The following is an 18630-nucleotide window of genomic DNA, read 5'->3' as shown; positions in this document are numbered from 1 at the left end:
CTCGACGTTTCCCCAATGCATCTGGTGCGCTATGTGTGCTCGGGACGCAAACCTTCGTGTGCGGCAGATATTCCGCAAGCACCTCACCCGAGAGATACCGCGCCGCGCGTTTATGTGAAGCGTAGCCGAGGGGACAAGAGAATCGCTTCGCTCGTCGAGAGGGCAAAGGTGAAGCGTCGCTCCGATGTTTGCGCCTGGCTGGCCCACCCCGGGGGAGGGAAGGAAACAGCAGCAGGGGTGTTCTTTTCTTTTTAGCGCTGTACAGCTGGAGCGGCAGGGTGCTCTAATTGTTGTTGTGTCCTGTAAATAGTTGGGTCCTAGTTTAGGGAGGAGGTGGACAGAGTAGGAGAGCTAATTAGTAAGCATGTGGAGGCAGCGGAAAGAGCTTTCATGTGATGCCTGTCAGCCGGTGGTCAGTTTAAAAATCGCGTGTTTTGTCTCACCTAAGGCTGCGTATCTAGGTGGATGTCGAGGGAGCCCCGATAGAGGGTATTCGGTCGATTTTTCCACGCTGCACGTTATATAACCATGGGGAGGGGGCGGGGGGGAATGAAAAGAAGTAGTGTTTAATAATGTACTTTAAGAGACACGCACGCAAACACACGCCCGCCCACACGTAGCAACTTTTAAAATGTCCTGGCGCTGTTTTGACGTTTCGTAATGCGTTCATTTGTCCCAAGGCTTTTGCTCTTCTGAATCCTTTCGGAAGCTTTTGGAGTGAAGTAAATCAAGGAACCCTATTAACCGCCCAAACTAACAACGATGTAATGAAAAGGGCATTCGGTCTTCGCCGAATTAAGTGGAAATGCCTTGGCTTCGGGCAGGCAAAACTAAGGCGATGATGCGAATGCGTGTCGCGAGGATTTAAGGGCCCGCGATTGCTGCGCGGCCGGGAATTGTTCTCGCCCACAAAGGGAGTCGCTCGCACAAATTAGCCCCGGGGGCGACGGCCGCTCCGCTCGCAGACGCCGCAAGGCTTCTAACGCGCCCGCCCGACGCGTCGCGGATAAATTCCGAGGGGGCTGAGGGAAGCCCGGCTCCGCGACCAGAACCCAGATGAACCGAACGCCGAGTCGCTGCCAAGAGACGCACAAACGGAGGCTTGTCTATGCGGCCTGGCACAGCCGTTGCCTCATTCTGCAACGTGTGAAAAACAGTTGACAAGAAAAAAAAGCGGCGGCCCAATACGTAAGCTTAAAACGGGGGGGGAGGGGAACAGTGGCTGGGAAAAGTGGCCCGAGGTGGTGACTTGGGAAAGCTGCAGCAGTGTCGAGTTGGCAAGGAGCAACCACGTGTTTGTTTTCTCCCGGCTCGGGATACGATTGGGCTTGCCCACCGTCGCCCCCCTGCCGCCACCCGCAAGCTCCAAGCGGCTCTTGACTTATTCGGCATCGCCGACTTCTGACGCTCGTGCCCTCGCCAGAGCGTTTTGGCAAACGAGCGCACGGCGGAATTTGCTTGGAAGCTAAAATCGCCCAAACCGAACTTAACGCTACCACGCGGGCTATCGCGGTTGTGCGGTGTCGCTCTCGGACGGTGGTCTTTCGTGGGGTGGTACCGCGCGTCGTTCGACATTCACATCCCCAACGTTTGGCTGCGCGAGGAGGCTTCTTCGGAGACTGCATTTCCGGCACGCGGAGGGTTAAATGAAGGGCATCGTGCCGAATGACACAGCGATGTACCACGACAAAACACATCGGAGAGATGCATTGTGTTCGAAATGCTGGCGTTGCCTGCATTTGACAGGACATCCTGCGGTGTATCCCATGACAATGTTTAACAAAAAGTAGTATTTTTAGTTTGTGTGCGCATTTCAGTACGTTCTTATTTGAACCCTGAGTCTTTGCTTTGAAAACGATGTCACAAAATTTGACACTATTTTTTTACAGTATAAATGCAATTCATATTTCATCAAACGCATTGCTTTATGGAACTTATTGTTTGGTAATTTGCCAAGCAAGGGAAAAAAAACATTTGTACACTTACACATTAATGTTAGAAGGCTGACTGAACTTTGCATTCATTCTCTTAAAATAAAACTAAACTTTTTTTATTTTACCAGGTAAGGCCCACTGATCTATATTGCTCTTTTTCAGACGTGACCTGGCCCGACAAAGTTACTCATCACGTCGAAATTTATAGCAGCCAATTACTCGAGAACGCACATTTCTAAATTCATACAAATGAAATGGCCGAACCTTTTTTTTGCAAACTGTGTACAATTGTTTTGGATTTTGGTCACATTGCATAGGACGAGGGATGCTGACGTGCCGTAACTGTCAGCAGTACACTGGACTTGCAATTAAGAGGTCACCGGATTCTATCTCCTGGTACCACAATTGAAACAATGGTGTAAGTTTCTTAAACACCCCACCCACCTCTGTCCACCCATCAGCATAAATGGGTATGCCACAGTCAGTTGATTTCGTAGATCATGTGTGGCGGGGTAAAGAGTGGGTACTCTCAGCCTTGTAGTGGAAGTATAGTGGTCAGCGCACTGTGCTCTGATCCCAGCGATCCTAAATCGATTCCCAGCCTTGACAATGTCAGTGGCAAGTGGTATCCCAACTTATCTGGGGCCAGTTTAACACATCGGTTTTCATGACCAATATTATCCACAATAGAAAGGGTTTTTTTTGGGTTATATCGTGTAAATATAAATGCGTCGTTAAACCCGCCACCACCCGACACAGCCAATTAGTAAGGTTTGTCACGTTTACGACACGTTTATATTTACGCGATCTAACCCAAAAAAAATCTATGATGGATTATCTTGTGGGTCCTCGCCTAGGTTGAAACGCTTTTATGCAATAATGTTTTCAGTTTCATTTATTTGGTATAGCCCTGTGAGCTATTCGGCTTTTGAATCGGGTGCAACCGCAACAAACAAAAAAACAAAAACATGAACAAGAAAACATCTTAAAGTGACTATGCGCAAGCAGAAAAATCCAGGAAAAAACAGCAAAATGTTCCATAAAAAGAACCGTACACCAACGCTGTGTGCAAAAATCCCAGTGGGATGCAAGTCTTAACAACAACAACCACAAGACAACTTAGATTAAAGCCATCAGTCTAACTCTGTACTACAACAAACAAACATGGCCAAACCAAAAAACTTTTCTAAATCACCATAATAAATCCATAAAGGCATTGTAACGGTGATCATAGGAACTGTTTGAATGCGATCACCGGGGTAGAGAAAGGGGGCCGGGTGTGGTGCTGGCCACACTGCCCCCGTGTGTGACGCAGCGGCCTTTTGCAGGGTGCCTGGTTAACAGCACTCCCGTCCCGTTGAATTATAAAGCACTTGGTGTTCTCCGTGTGCGTCATCATTGTCACGAGGTTCCTCCAATCACGATGGTTGGCCAATATCATTCGCGAGTATTTACAATGGTGGAGTAAGCTGGAGAGTACTCGGAGAAAACCCATACTGCTCTGATTAGCATGGTTGGCTACGTACTGTGGGAAGTTCAACACACGTACAGCAACTTTCAAAGTTCTACACAGACCGATTCAACAATCCTTCTCTCTACTGCCATGTCCTGACCACCTTGTACCCTAACCCTACAATATTTCATTTTCCTAGACTGTCAATGAAATAATTTTCATTCATTGTTCATCAATGGCCTCCCCAATGATTCATAATGGACTTTTGGGTCGGATCGGTTCACATAATTCAAATGTTTGTTGTTCAACCCTCCTCCATCCGAGACGGCCATTTAATACGTTAATCTCTTGGTTATTGGCACTTCAGCACACCGGCAATGTTGAATGATCCACACACATTGAAGAATTTGGTCGTTTGACGTTTTTCTGGTAATTGCAACCAGCATCATCAGGCATGGTGTATGACGCACATTTTAATGGCGCTATCTGACCCAACAAAATATCTATTATGAATCATAACTTTGGCCGCGGTATTAAATTTGGCCTCTCCGCATGTGTTTCGGTCTTGGTGGGCCTTTTTGACCATACTTCACCACGCTGGTCATCTGCGCGGGTTTCTGAAGTAGGAGGCTACGGGGGGGGGGAGCAGGGGGGGGGGAGAATGAACGCACCTTGCTAGGCTCGCAGCGCATTGCCGCTCGGCACCACCATATGTTTATTCAAGCACCGTGGCTTGTACCAAGAAAAACAGCATGCCCGAGGTAGTTTCGAGTGGACGTCTGTGTGTCCTCCTCTTCTCATCCTCTCTTTCCAGCGGAAAAGCCCCTGGAGCTACAAGACAGCTACCTCTTGTGTCCCGCGCCGACCTTGCAAGACACAGGAGAGTGAGTGGTCCTTTGTGCAACTCTGTCCGGCGTCGTGAGCTAACGGCTCCGCTGTGTTTGCTAAGTAACACGCAGGGCAAACTTTCCATGAATGGCCCCGTGACAATAATCCGGTGGAACGTTGCCCCTGCGAGCCAGTGTCGTTGAGAGGCTCGCGGGTTTGCAGGTGGCTTGCTTGTTGCCTGAACAGAAACCACTGAGAGGTTGCGTTTCCTGAATGTGAATCTCGGAGAGCTGCTGCTCTTATCAGAAGATGTGCATGTGCAGCCCTGCAATTATTAGCAAAAGGGCCTCTATGAGAGAAAGCTCTGGAGGGGTTTTAGCCTACTTTTGTACGCTGCCAGATGTCTTATGATAATGAACAATGTGTACAATTGATGTTTTATCAACTATGTGAAGGCATACATTTAGTCAAATCATAATGTTCAATTGTTTCCCTATATATTCGCTGTCTTGCATGGTAAATAACAGTGAATTTTAAAGTTAACATAAAAACCGACTCTGTCACCGAGAGGGAGAAAAAAAGGAACAATCTGTCTCCGTGACATAAAAAATTCCCGATTGCATTCTTGCCCTGCCTTTTATAAACGTTAAGTTTATTTAGATCGCCGTACCACGTATCCATGTATTCAAACCGTAACTCACGACTTGCTCCTGAACATTTTGTCAATGACCGTAAAAGATGGCCATTCTTTGCGAGCAGAATTTCCGCATTGCAGTTAGGAGCTCAATATAAGGGCATCTTACACGAGCACAAACTATTTGATGCTTCTGCTGCTGCTCCGTTAGCAGCGGTGCACAAGCAAAATGAACAAAAAACGTGACACTCGTCAACAACACGGTGGCCTTAAAATATATATACTTTGTTTGTTTCATCGGTGACGTTTGTGCGATTTAAGAAGGGGCATTACCTGAAACGTCGTTTTTATATTTTAATAATTTAAAAGCAGTTTTGATGAATGTTTTTTTTTATATTTTAGTTAAAGCGTAGTTCTGATAGAAGCAACACATGGCTATGTTACACTGGTTGGGGCAAATACGAAGGGCGCTCATACCATGGACCTGCTCCCAATTGGGGTGTGCTTTTACTCAACTTCTGACAATGTAAAATTATCCTATCAAACGTAATCCCTTGAGTGTGATGTTGTGACATAACTGCAAAGAGAGCGTGGAATAAAATGTAACAATATAAAACGCAGGGTTTAGTGAGAATTGTGGGAAGCATTCAGCAAAGCAGCCATGGTAGAACTTTTGGTCTGTGTTATTACAGAGGATTGGAGTACAAGCCTTATCAGCTTTCTTAGAGATAGGGCCTTTGTGTCTGTACCAACATGCAAGACTTTTTAGCTGAAAAAAACCCCTCCCTGATTCTAGGTATTCCCATTCAAGAGAAACAAATTAACTCCTGCCACAATTGAATAACCTAAAATGGATTTTTTTTCTCCCCCTTCGGTAGAATACCGCACAGGTGGGTTCGTTAATGGTAAACACTGAAATGTATTTTTTTCTTTCTTGAATTGAGTGACAGAAAAATAATAATATGTCGCTGTTCTCCAAGTGCCTAATTGTCTTCTGTCTGTTGTTTTTTTCCCTCCAGGCAGGTTTTCCTCCAAGTGAGCATGAACGATGGCCTGACCTTCATTTCCAGTTCAGTTACCATCACAGCCACCCACTGCGTGAGTTCCTTTTCCATCTTGACGGTGTTTTCCTTTCGTGCCTAAACGCTACTCGCGCGCACGCTGTGCACACCTTTTCAATTAACCGTTCCATTGCCGAACCACACTGTGCATTGTATTGCAATGTTTGCCCTACGTCTTTGGACAATAATTTACTATTATTATATCGGTCCGTCACATTGGCTGGCAGATGGTTACATGATGGTCCCCTCTTGCGCACAATTTTCCGGGGTCTTTAATCTCCACCTCATGCCCGTCCGGTAATGTCCAGCAGTGTTATTACCGAGGTGGAAGGCATGAAACGAAGCATCGATTCATCGATTGAGATCGATTATTGCACTCACGATGCATGCATAGAATTATGGCTCTGAGAACAAATTATTTATAGTTCATTAAAATGATGCAAAGGTTGGCGCACGGCGTTATAGAACGGTCCATCAGGATTCGAATCCCGGTTACGGGAAACATGCGGCAAGGAGACATCTGAACTGGTTCTGAGCATCCCATGATGTCACCAACCCTAACCCTAACTGACCAATCTGGTGAAGTATGGTTTAGATAACCCCAATGACCAACGTGACATTCCGAGGCTTTTATGAAGTAGTCGATGGGATGTACACAATATGCTGATAGGACACTAATTGTAGTAAATACAACTGTGTACAAGCATGGGAAATAAGCTAGCAGTATCAGCTCATTTCCATTGTTTTGAGGAGCCGATTGCTTTCATGACTGCTTCCATTGTTGGGGGGTACATCAAAATGATGTAGGACGGGATCCTCTGGGACCAAATGTATATACAGGTGTCTGTACATTACATTTGAGAGGCTATTAGACAGATGCTTCAACTACGCAACCACTCTCCACCACCCATCCATTACATATAACGTACACGAGTGGAAAAACATTGATTCTTACACGTGGGTTTCAATGCATTTATCGTGCATAATTTAGAATCGATATGAGCTATATGCATTGTTATATACAGCTTAACTTAATGCAACTTCTTCGTTAAAGCTGAAACTCATAATGGATTTTGGAGGCATTATGAAGCTGCACATATGTAAGGAATTACACACACGCCTTATACAATGTTTTTATAATATATTTTTTCCAATCCCTTTACAAGAATTGCTGGAGGGCTTTTATCACTGCGAGTCTGTCCGTTCAGTGTGTCTGTCCCTGCAGATGTCAATGTGTCACGTGTTTCTTAAACCGCGATATCTTTAATGGTTGTGGTGAACCCACATTAGGTAGTTGAGGTTCTGGATTGTGTCTGCAATTTTGGAATGATGTCTCCAGCAGTATAAATCAGAAGTACATTTTATATGCCTCTTAACTGGCTTAATTTGATGTTACTCGTTTTAAAACTGAGCATATTTTAGGAAGAAAGTAATACCGGCATTTCTTGATATACGGAACCGATACGTTCCTGAAAAGTTGTCCATGAAGCAAAATTCCATTTATGGAGCTCCGCTTTCCAATTGACTTCCATTAATTCATTGGAGGCACGTTCTTACAGGAAACATTTTGGCCCCAAGACGTAATAAAATCACTCTCAAGAATGCAGCAATAGTAAATTGATCATTTTCTGATAAAGTAATAATAATACTCAAATAAAGTCTTTGGAAACCGGTACGTTATTAAAGGTGTGTCCAAATTACCTGGTAATTTTTTAAAAATATAAATGTTAGTTTATTACATAGCAGGATCGTGAGAGATGGCAAAGGCTTATGGGAGGCCTTCATCCAGCAGTGGATTGATCGTGGCTGCTGATGTTGACATCGATGTTATATTTTGCAAAATGTTTAAAAGAAACACTAGATTATACTCCTTGATGCGTTAATTCTGTACTCACGATGCGTAGAAACACCACTGACACGCATGCCATTCTCTCCTTCATAGGTGCTCACAAACTGCCCCAACAGTACTCTTTGGTTCTTTCGGTAAAGTCACGTAGGTGAAAATTAAAATAAGAATAAAAATACAAAATAGAAATAACATTTTTCTTATTTGTATTATTATTTTTCTTTTTCACCTACGTGACTTTACCGAAAGAACCAAAGAGTATTATAATTATCATTAACCAAATTTTGTTATTTTCATTTCATTTTATTATTATTATTTTTTCATCTACGTGACTTTACCGAAAGAACCAAAGAGTATGGATCCTGGCAGTCACGACAACTTCAAATCTAGAATGCCCCAACATTCTCTAAAGCTGCGTGCTTTTCTTGTCTGCGCATGTCTATGAATAAGTTATGTGCCTTGTGCGAGAAAGTCAGCAGGCATGTAGGCTATTGTGATGTCACTTATTGCATGCCGTCACGACTTCCAGTTGATAATATTCTAACTCTTTTGTTTGTATAATTGTTTCATATTTAGATTGTGCATGTAAACGAGGATATGAGAAGGTCAAAACAAAGACAAAGATCCCTTGTATAGCCTTAACAGACTGTTGGGGCAAGTGCTGTTAGTGAGCACTTATAAAGACCAGAACGGGACACGAGAGTGTGGGTGGTCAACACCACGCCCGACCACCTTTGTCTCCCCAGTGGCAATGTTTACACACTGCACCAGGTACTCATGTTAGGCTGAGTCGACCTAGGGGAGGCCCAAGACCGGTTTAGATACTCGTCACTGGTGTTGGCCATGAGCGGGAATCGAACTCGAGTCATCAGGCTCGTAGCACGGAGCAGGTCACCGCACACACACATACACGTGATACAATAATACCCAGAGAGCCAGATAAATTCAGAGTTAATGCAGCGTTCATCCACGGGGGCTCGGCAAGCCAGACTAAGCCATCCACATGATTCTCAGGGTTCACCGTTAATACCCCAAGGCTCAGAGAGCGAGACGACATCTTTATAATTCTTGGTGTTGACTGATAATGCACAAGGGTGCACCGGGAGCCAGACTGACACTTTAGGGATTCGCAGGCTTCGGCGTTAATGCCCGAGGCTCCGAGAGCCAAACTTAAGCCCACCTACTACACAATCTTTAGGGTTCATTGTGAACGCCCGAGACTCAGAAAGCCAGACTCTGGCCACCTTTTTGCGATCCTTAGTGTTCGATGTATGTTTGCCCTATACTCGGAAAGCCAGCATCAAGCACAAGCATGGCTGTGGGAAAGTGCCGAATGTAGTGATGCGGCACACTGCCAAAAGTTGATTCTTGGCTTCGGAAGAGAAAAAAAAATACTTGAGCAAAATTGATCGAGTGCAAACATCGCACATTCACGTTGGGTACTTGAATGTGAGTGGTGGAGAGTATTTTAAGCCTGGGTTGCCGGGTGCAAGTTGCACACACGCACACACACGCGCTCGCGTGTGTGCGCTACTGCGTGGCGCGATGATGTGCATTCCGGCACCCAAGTGTACACAGAAGACGACGACCTGAACCCCCCCGCCCCCTCCCCAATACTGACCGAACGCGCTGCCATATTTTACACACGGCCCTCCGTGTTGTGTAGGGCTGGTGGACGGAACGTTGAATCACCTTCTCCACACTTTAACGGAAGAACATTTCCCCCCCCCCTCCGATGCAGTTTTTGGGGCATTGTTCGGCGTGTTTGTCAGAAGTTTCGCTGCACGTACCATGGGCTTCTGGGAATGTTCGGTTCCTGAAAAATGTCCCAGCACGTGGAGCGAAAAGTTAAGACGTCACTCGGAACAACACGTGCCCACACAACCCAAAAATACATTGCAGATCTATACAGCACTACCGCGAAAACCCCTCCTTTTGAAAGGGAATTACACCTTTATCAGGATTTAAACAAAGACCGCACGTACAATCGGACATTAGGGCAGTGTTCATCTCTCTTAATAGTTCTGAGTCAATGGTGGAATACCACTTTCCTGTGGCAGGGTCAAAGTATGTCCTTATGATGACCATCCTTGACATCCTACAAAATTGTACGTTTTTTGTTCGAGTTGGAAAGATGACGGGGTTGAGTCAACTCCTGACCAGTATTTGAAGTTGAAAAATTCAGATTGTGTGATGAGTGCATTCTGACCACAGTGTCACCCAGCATAGCCATCTAGTGTGTAAACAATCTGATACAGTGGTACCTCGGTATACGTCGTTAATTCGTTCCAGAAGGTAGGACTTATACCGAAAATGACGTGTACCAAACGAATTTTTTCCCATTTGAAATAAAGGGAAAGGATATAATCCGTTCAAGAGTATAAGAAATTATATTTTATATGGCATATTATACATTAATGGGGTTGTATAAAATATTTTAGACACTACTTATTACTAAAATGCATACATAAATTAAAGTAAATGCATAAATAAATTAAAATAAATAGAAATAAAAATAAAATTTTAAGTCACTTTACCTTGCTGAGAGGAGTTGATAGCCTACGAGGATGGTGGTGAGGAACGGTAGGAGTCGTGAACGGGGTATACACGGGTACGCGGTGACTCATCCCGACCCATACAAGTTCTAGCAAGTGCGTCGTATCCCAAGCAAGACGTCGTATCCCAAGACATTTTTTTCTCGTCAAAAAACAACGTATACCAAATTCGACGTATTCCAAAGTGGTCGTATACCGAGGTACCACTGTATTATTATTGCTTATTGTGGTGTAACAATGCATTTCTTATTCTTTGTGTCTATCGGTAAAGTCACGTAGATAGGTTATTTTCTTTGAACCTATCTACGTGACTTTACCGAGAGACCCAAAGAAGATGAATTCCTGCAGTCATGAAAGCTTTAAGTCAAGATGCATTTCTTGATCATCGATTCTGATTTTCACAATACATTAAATCCCGCATGTTAAGAATCGACTTCTTCAATTCGTATACGTTGTACTTGATTAGTTCACGTAACCCCTGCAGCCAGTTAGAGGCGCTACAATGCACTGGAATGTGAAATAAAAATAAGAAAGATCATCTATAACAGGGTTTTTTTATTCCATCGCGAAAATATAAAAGTGTCGTTCAACCCGGCACCACCCGACACAGCCAATTGGTAAGGTTTGTCACGTAAACAAAACATGCTACATCCAGAAATCTGGCTGTCGCCTGATGAGGCTGGTTGTAATTCCCGGTGAAACGTCGTAATCGAATTGTAAATGTTGTCAGTTTACTCTCCAACACGCCGGTGTGCTGTACTAGTGACGAATTGGCAAGTTCTGTTTACGTGACAACCCTTACTAATTGGCTGTGTCGGGTGGCGACGGGTTTAACGACACATTTATATTTACGAGCTCTAACCCAAAAAACACTTCTAGTGAATAATATTGGTGTTAAACAGAACATCATCTTACATTGAATAGGTATTGGCAAAACATCCCAATGCTTCATCACTCAACTGGGATTTTCACATCGCAGCATCGGCATTCCTGGGTGAATAAACTTAAATAAAATAAATAACATCACACCGAGGATTTGCATATCCCACATAATTACAGGCCTGACTATGACAACGGTATTTAACTTGTTTACTTGTTTAATACATCTGTGCCCTTCATCTTCTTGGTTCTTTCGGTAAATTCACGTAGAATGGAAATAATAAAATAATAAAAATAAAACATAATAAAATAATTCTCACGACGTTTCGGCCACAACGCAAGCAGCCATCCTCAGGTGAAGAACAGGTCTGTCTTATTATGTTTTATTTTTATTATTTTATTATTTCCATTCTACGTGACTTTACCGAAAGAACCAAGAAGATGAATCCCTGCAGTCACGAAAGCTTTACATCGAAATCTGTGCCCTTGTTTCTTGATACGGTAGAACAATTCCCATTCTCTCTCTCTGTCTGCGAGCGATTCCATTTGTCAACAGACGGTGCCAACGAGTCGTGCACACGTGGCTCTCACCGCCGTCGCACAAACGTGAAGCTTGCTTTCCTGCGCCCAATCCTAAACTAAACTATTTAAACTATATTTTCTATTTTACAAGATAAGGCCCACTGAGCTATACAGCTATTTTTCAGAAGCGACCTGGCCACAAATGATAACTCAATGAAGTGACCTGGCACGTGGAAATGTATAGCAGCCAAATACTTCCATAAGAAAGGTTTTTTTTGGTGGTTAGATCGTGTAAATATATAAGATTGTCATTAAATCCCACCACCACCCGACACAGCCAACTAGTAAGGGTTGTCACGTAAACAGAACTTGCCAATTCGTCACTAGTACAGCACACCGGTGTGTTGGAGAGCCAAGCCACAACATTTACAATCTGAGTACGACGTCTCAGCGCACGTCGATTCTAAATGTGGAGGTGAACAAACCCTGAGGAGCCGGAGAAAAATCTGCACGACCACGGGGATAGAGAACATTCAAACTCCAAATATACAGCAGCAGGAGTCGGGTTCGGGATCGAACCCACGACCTCCTGTATACCGAGCAAGGTAGTTAACATTTCCCCATCGTGGCGCCCGTGCTCGCTGCCTCCACACCCGCGGCCGCACCCACTGTGTAAGCACGTCAGGTGGGGAGTGTTACTTAATAGGAGCCCCGTTTACACCCACTCAACAAAACGAAAAATGCTCAGCTGCTTTACCAAGCATGTTTGTACAAGTTCCGTGTCAAGTTTTGACTCAAGTTCTATTTTTTTTTACGTTTATTTATTTTTGCTCCGTAAAGTAGAAAAAAATATATTGTTGCGGGGGAATGTGCAGCATTTTACAATAGCACTCTTGTTGTTTGATTTATACATGACCTGAATGTAGAATTTTACAAAGAAATATTAAGCATTCTTAAGCGTTTTAAAGATTTATTGTTTGGCAAAGCTTTAAACTGCTCTGGTCGTGAATTAATGAATAGTTGGTTTATTCTATTTCTAGATTTAGCATAAAAGTATCATGATTTTTTTATAATGATAATAGACTTGGATTGTTTTTTTTTCCCACTCTGTGTGAATCTAAATAAGAATAATGAGCTCAAGTTATTTACCCAGGAAGGCCTCCTTGAGCCTCAAAAGCTCCCTTTACATCAGTCCTGCATTGGGATGTATGGCCAATTCGACAAAATAATGTCGTTTCAAAAATAGAAATGTACTGCCTTTTATAACGATTGTGTGTTTTTTGACCAAATCACCCGAAATGCACCCGATCTCCGAAGCGAAGCAGAGCTGAACCCGAATAGTATTTGGATGGGAGACCACCATGCTTGCCAGGTGTTATAAGCTGTGGAATTACCTTGTGAGCAGCACAGGGCAGTTCTGCAAATTCCATTGCAACACTGTACTATGCTCCAATGTGTTTGTTCGCCGCCTTTACAAACCCGAGCCGACCAGCTCGGTGAAGTATGGTCAAATAACCAAATAACACGGAGAGGCACATATTCAACCGTGACAACAAGGCTTTATATGTGCACACTACACAGTGGTGTGGAGACTACACAAAGGTCTATTCTCGGTAATAAACGGCGGCAGCGTGTCGTAACTGGTATGGCTGGGTTGAGGCACATCTGAATATCTGTATGAATGCCACAGTTCAGACATTGGATCACCCCCAGTGTGGTTCAGTCAGCCTCCCTTTGTGTCCCCTTCTTCCCACCATTGCTTTCTTTGTCCAGGACTGTGTGAAATTGTGTCCGTAGCCTCCCGTCAGATGTTTTGCCTCCAAACGTTTGATATTATTAATAAATTATAACACGCAAAAAAACATAATTGATGGCCGTTTTTCAGCGACTGCCGGAGGAATGCCTCCCTGCACCATATCGTTCATGAGGGTTGTTTGACCATACTTCACCACTCTGGTAATTGCTGGCTTATGAAGGTGGGAGGGGCCTAGGTCCGATTTCAGATATCCGTCTCTGCTGATGTGGCCGTGGCTGGGATTGTAACTCGCGTCACTGGGTACATGGATTATGGATTGACTCATGCAGCTCGCGAAGGATGCTAGGTTTAGTAATATATGTCATGTATGTCGCTATTGTTAACTTTCAATCACATTTCTTACGATCACTGTTACATTCTATGGGAACCTCATTTGCCAGTAAAAATATGATAATTGTTTTTTTACCCTTCCATCTGGCAACAAAACTGACACCTTTTTACAAGGAGTCATCTGGTCCAACCCATGTGAGACTAGGCTCTATGGAAAGCTGTCTCGGGTGTGGACCAATCAACTTCAAGGACAGTGCACATTATCAGAGTTATGTTCTTTTGTTTGTATTATAACTGCAGGTATTGCGGTCTATGCAAACATAACTCCTTGTAAAAAGGTGTCAGTTTTGTTGCCAGATAGAAGGGTAAAAAAACAATTATCACTGTTACATTGTTTTTATAGCATTATTTTAGTAATTTCTAGAAAGATGTAGTTTAGCCCGATTTTTTAAAAGTAGTATAGAGTTAGACTTAACATTTTAATCTAAATTGAATTATGATTGTTATTGTGATCTAACATCAAAATGGGATTTTTTTGCACAATTTAGTACGCAGCGTAAACAAATGGTGCTTTTTCTGGAAGGTGTTATTGTTTTTGTAGGGGATGTTTCAATTTGCGTAACAGTAAATTTTAAATGTATCTTGTAATTTTATTGTTTGTTGTGGTTGCACCCAAATCAAGAGCCGAATGGCTCACAGGGTTATTCCAAATTAACTGAAATAGTGTAGCTTACTAACTGCTTTGCCACCGCTTAGAATAACATTGCTGGTTTTGCCTTCAGATTCCTAAGAGCTGATCTCGCCAGAATTATGTTTGAGCTTTACTGATTTTCAGTAAATGTACACGCATTTTACAATTACGATTATCACATGCACAATTTCGCGTATGTGCATTTGTGAGCGTAATAAATTAAACTAAACAATTTTTTGGTTTACCAGGTAAAGCCCGCTGAGCTATATAGCTCTTTTTCAAAGTCACATGGCCACAAATTATTGGTCAACAAAGTGGCTTATGTGGAAATTTATCGCAGTCAAATCTTCTAAACGCACATTTATAAATGTGGAGGGAAAAGCCGGAGGAACTGGAGAAAAATCCACATCGCCACGGGGACAACATGCAAACTCCAAATATACAGGCGTCTCTAAATGGTTTTAATCGAGTGATGCGTCGCTGCGTGTCTGGCATTCAAAGCTGATAACCGTTTTCTCAATTCCCGCAGTCGGACGGAACCATCCTGGCGATCGCCTTGCTCGTCATCTTTCTCTTGCTGGCCCTGGCCATCTTCTGGTGGTTTTGGCCACTGTGCTGCACCTTGGTAAGAATCGCGGTCCGCTGATGAGATGTTTTATAAACTCGTTGTTTAATTTCTCGATTTAAAGCTTTCGTGACTGCTGGGATTCATCTTCTTGTTCTTTCGGTAAAGTCACGTAGAAGGGAAATAATAAAATAATAAAAATAAAACATAATAAAATAATTCTCACGACGTTTCGGCCACAACGCAAGCAGCCGTCCTCAGGTGAAGACCAGGTCTGTCGGGGAGACAATAAGGTCTGAATTGGTCTGTCTCCCCGACAGACCTGGTCTTCACCTGAGGACGGCTGCTTGCGTTGTTGCCGAAACGTCATGAGAATTATTTTATTATGTTTTATTATTATTTCCCTTCTACGTGACTTTACCGAAAGAACAAGAAGATCGTTGTTTAATGTTCATATTCTCTGGAATACAAGACCCCCAACCCACCCCCGCTGCCGCCTCCCCTGACACTGTAAGCGCCATTGGCCCATGGGCGTTGGGCAGTTTACCAGTTATTGGTTTAAGCAAGCCTGACTGCTGATTAGACGATGAGTGTTTAAACCGGTCCGGAAGGCTTACCTGCATTAAAGCAATGGCAATAAAATTCGCTCCCAGATGGCCATGCAGCCGAAGGGATGTGTAACTACAATACTTTTATATATTTCTTACGTGGAGAGAGACATATGTGAAATGACACATTGTCTATTTATTTTATTAACCCAAAGTTTGTGTTAATTTTTAAAGGAAAATAATAAAAATAACGCCAATATAAATAAACCCTGGAAAAGCAGAAAATAAGGCAGTAAAACATAAAATATATGGAGTGAACATTGGGAAAAAAGTGCGTCTCATTACGCAGAGAGCATACCTCTCAACCCCTTATCAGTGCCCTACCTTATTACAGACCAATTCAGACCTTATTGGTCACCCCGTGCTCCTGATAAATTGCAACGTTTATCCTACAAAGTGCCATCACGAGGGAGAAACACAAACAAAAACACCATTTTTTTTCCGTACGCTGTATGGACCTCAACTCAATTTCCCTGTACAAGAATACGGGGTAAACTTTATGGTTTGACAGGTATGAGAGAGTGCAGTTATGGTAGAAGTGGCCGTGTGGTGGCAATAAAGTCGTTGACTGTACCCATCACCGGTGAAGTTAATGCAATCACACGTGTAATGGTGGAAGTGGCCCTTATGGCAATAAAGGCTACACACTGGATGATAAGATGCACCCCCCAATCTGGAGATTATAGTAACGGCTTTGCTGTTAACGCTCTCCACTTTCGTCCGTCCTGTGCTGTTTTTGGGTCCGCTGACAATTTCTGCATTATCCCTTCCCCGTCCGTTCTGCTCCCTTTTTCTTTACTTATTTTCACCGTTTTGCCCCTTTTGAGGTTACCGCTGGGTGCTGCTAAACCCCTGAAACCGGCCACCTCCCGCTCTGTTCCCTTGTTATCGCATAGTCCAGCCCAGGTGGTATTGCCGGTATAGCGCCGCACTTGATTGATTGACAAGCTATGGTGCCGTTGCGTAACGGCTTGCACCCTGCACTCGCAATGGCTCCCCCACCAACCGCCTCTTTCCACCCCGATGTTTAAGTGCATGCATCGCACAATTGGACGATCGGCGGGTCGCATGTGGTAGAGTAGAGTGTAGGTTCCCCCCCAAGTTTTGTTGCAACTTTCTGACCCCGTGCACCTGCCGGACATCTGTGAAAAGGAGCTTTATAGCTCATCGGATTCCTCCTGTGATAATAAACAAGGATTTTGATTCTTCAGTGCTTTTTGGTCAGCTTGGAAGAGGTGAAAACTAAGCCAAAATACCCTCACGGATGGGCTGTCTAGAGCTCTTTCCCATGGAGGCCCCATCCACCAGCAGTAAGTCATTGCAGAACTGGGCCAATGCCTTCACTGTACGTGCAGCGTGGTTGTTTATCCTGCAGTGTGTTTATAAACACAGCTGCAATATATATAGAGCAGCTCCCAGGAGTAACACCTATTGAGCCTTGCGGACATAGCAATAACTCGGGCTCAACCCGTGTCTGGATTTGTTCTCACTGCTGCAGGAGACTCTGGTGAACATAAAATAGCTGGCAGGAAATGGCTCGCGCCGATTGCCTTCGCAGCCTGTTTTTATCGAATGCATCGTTTTCTCCTCTGTACGGCCGCATGGCTAAACTCCTTGTCCGATTGTGTCTCGCCGTCGGTATACGTTGGTCAGAAGGCGCTGAGCTATCGCGCAAGATTAATGACGTTTTGCCTGCCAAATGCTGCGGCTTGTGCCGTTTGTTTTTGTAAATTCGTTTTGGCAGCGACGGTGGTCATTCAGCCGTCGTGTTTGTTTAACCGAGTCATTTGTGGAGATCGTGCTCTAAACAGCCATGTAGCGATATTTCTAAACTCTTCATTTTTCTTCTAGGTCATTAAAGATCCGCCGCCACCACCAGCGATCGTCGAGGTAAGGTTTTAATGATTTATTCTGGCTTTGTCGGAACATCAGTTTACCGTGGCGCGGCAAGCGAAACGACTGCGTGGTGGACATTAGCGTGCCGTACAGTTTCACTTTCAAGAAAAACAAACGCTGCTGTTGGCAGTGCTCTGCTTAGAAAGACGATTTAGACTTGGACAGGACGCACGGTGACCCCCCCACCCACTCATCATTGATCCAGGTGAATTTGCTTCTAAAATCATAGAAAACAGGAAATGGCCTACTTGCTACCGGTGTGAGTTGTACAGGCAAGTCCTGGATTAACGCGTGGCGGTGTTCTGCGAGGGAACGCTTTTCACACAACAAGGAATGCGCGCGCACCGTTATAACGCCGTTTCTGCCGACGACGGACTACTGCTTTCTTGAGCTGCGCGGTTGAGCGGTGTAATACAGCGCGTGGAATGATACCGTACTTGTGGCCTACCCTCATCCCAGTTCCTTCCATGGAATGACTGCAGGCTGATTTTAGAGTGCAAATGTGGTTCGGTACAGTACAGCGATTCCTCGCTTAACGCGGCTTTCACTCCATGCGGCACTTTTCAGGAACGCATCTACTTCGGCGTTAAACGAGGAATTACCATACATGTCGGGGTGTGATTTATTTATGAGCGTGCCTGTGTTTATTAATCCATAATGTTTTCTTAAGCGAGCGTTTGTAGCTATAAGTCATTGGCTAATGGTTTCACACAGTAAATAATGTTTTTTTACATTATAGTTTGGACACCATATGCATCACTAATGGGGCAGGGGGGGAGAAAATTGAGGCAAATTAATCAGAAACAATGTTTCCATTGTTGAACTTTGAATATAGTCCAAACTGTAATCATCCCTGTGGTTTATTTGAAGTTGTTCTGGTCGTAGTGGTTATTCTCAAGTTAACACGGCCAGATGAGAGCAGCGTTTGTCCAGACGTGCGGACACTTGGTGTCATGATAAATCCAATAGTTTCTGCACCCAGTCCAAATCTGCGCTGTCAGAATAATTTTTTTCCGTGCAAACTTATCAGTGTCTCTCCCAGCGGGATTGTCTTTGAGACGTGTAATCTTTT

The 18630-nt window shown here is 44.0% G+C and overlaps 1 protein-coding gene across 1 annotated transcript in view; it reads left to right on the top strand.

Moving 5' to 3' along the window:
- Window positions 1-18630, top strand: part of LOC133354322 (anthrax toxin receptor 1-like) — a 93075-nt gene that overhangs the window by 42447 nt on the left and 31998 nt on the right. Inside the window, exons 11-14 of the mRNA XM_061571065.1 lie at window positions 4202-4271; window positions 5869-5947; window positions 15019-15114; window positions 17514-17552. Of these exons, the coding sequence (XP_061427049.1) occupies window positions 4202-4271; window positions 5869-5947; window positions 15019-15114; window positions 17514-17552 (284 nt within the window). The remainder of the gene's footprint in view (window positions 1-4201; window positions 4272-5868; window positions 5948-15018; window positions 15115-17513; window positions 17553-18630) is intronic.

The sequence above is a fragment of the Lethenteron reissneri genome, chromosome 47 (genome assembly GCF_015708825.2).
Source record: "Lethenteron reissneri isolate LAM-NWPU_2019-01 chromosome 47, ASM1570882v1, whole genome shotgun sequence".
Lineage (NCBI taxonomy): Eukaryota > Metazoa > Chordata > Hyperoartia > Petromyzontiformes > Petromyzontidae > Lethenteron > Lethenteron reissneri.
Note: the sequence above shows the minus strand (reverse complement) of the source record. Positions and strands in the feature narration are given on the sequence as shown.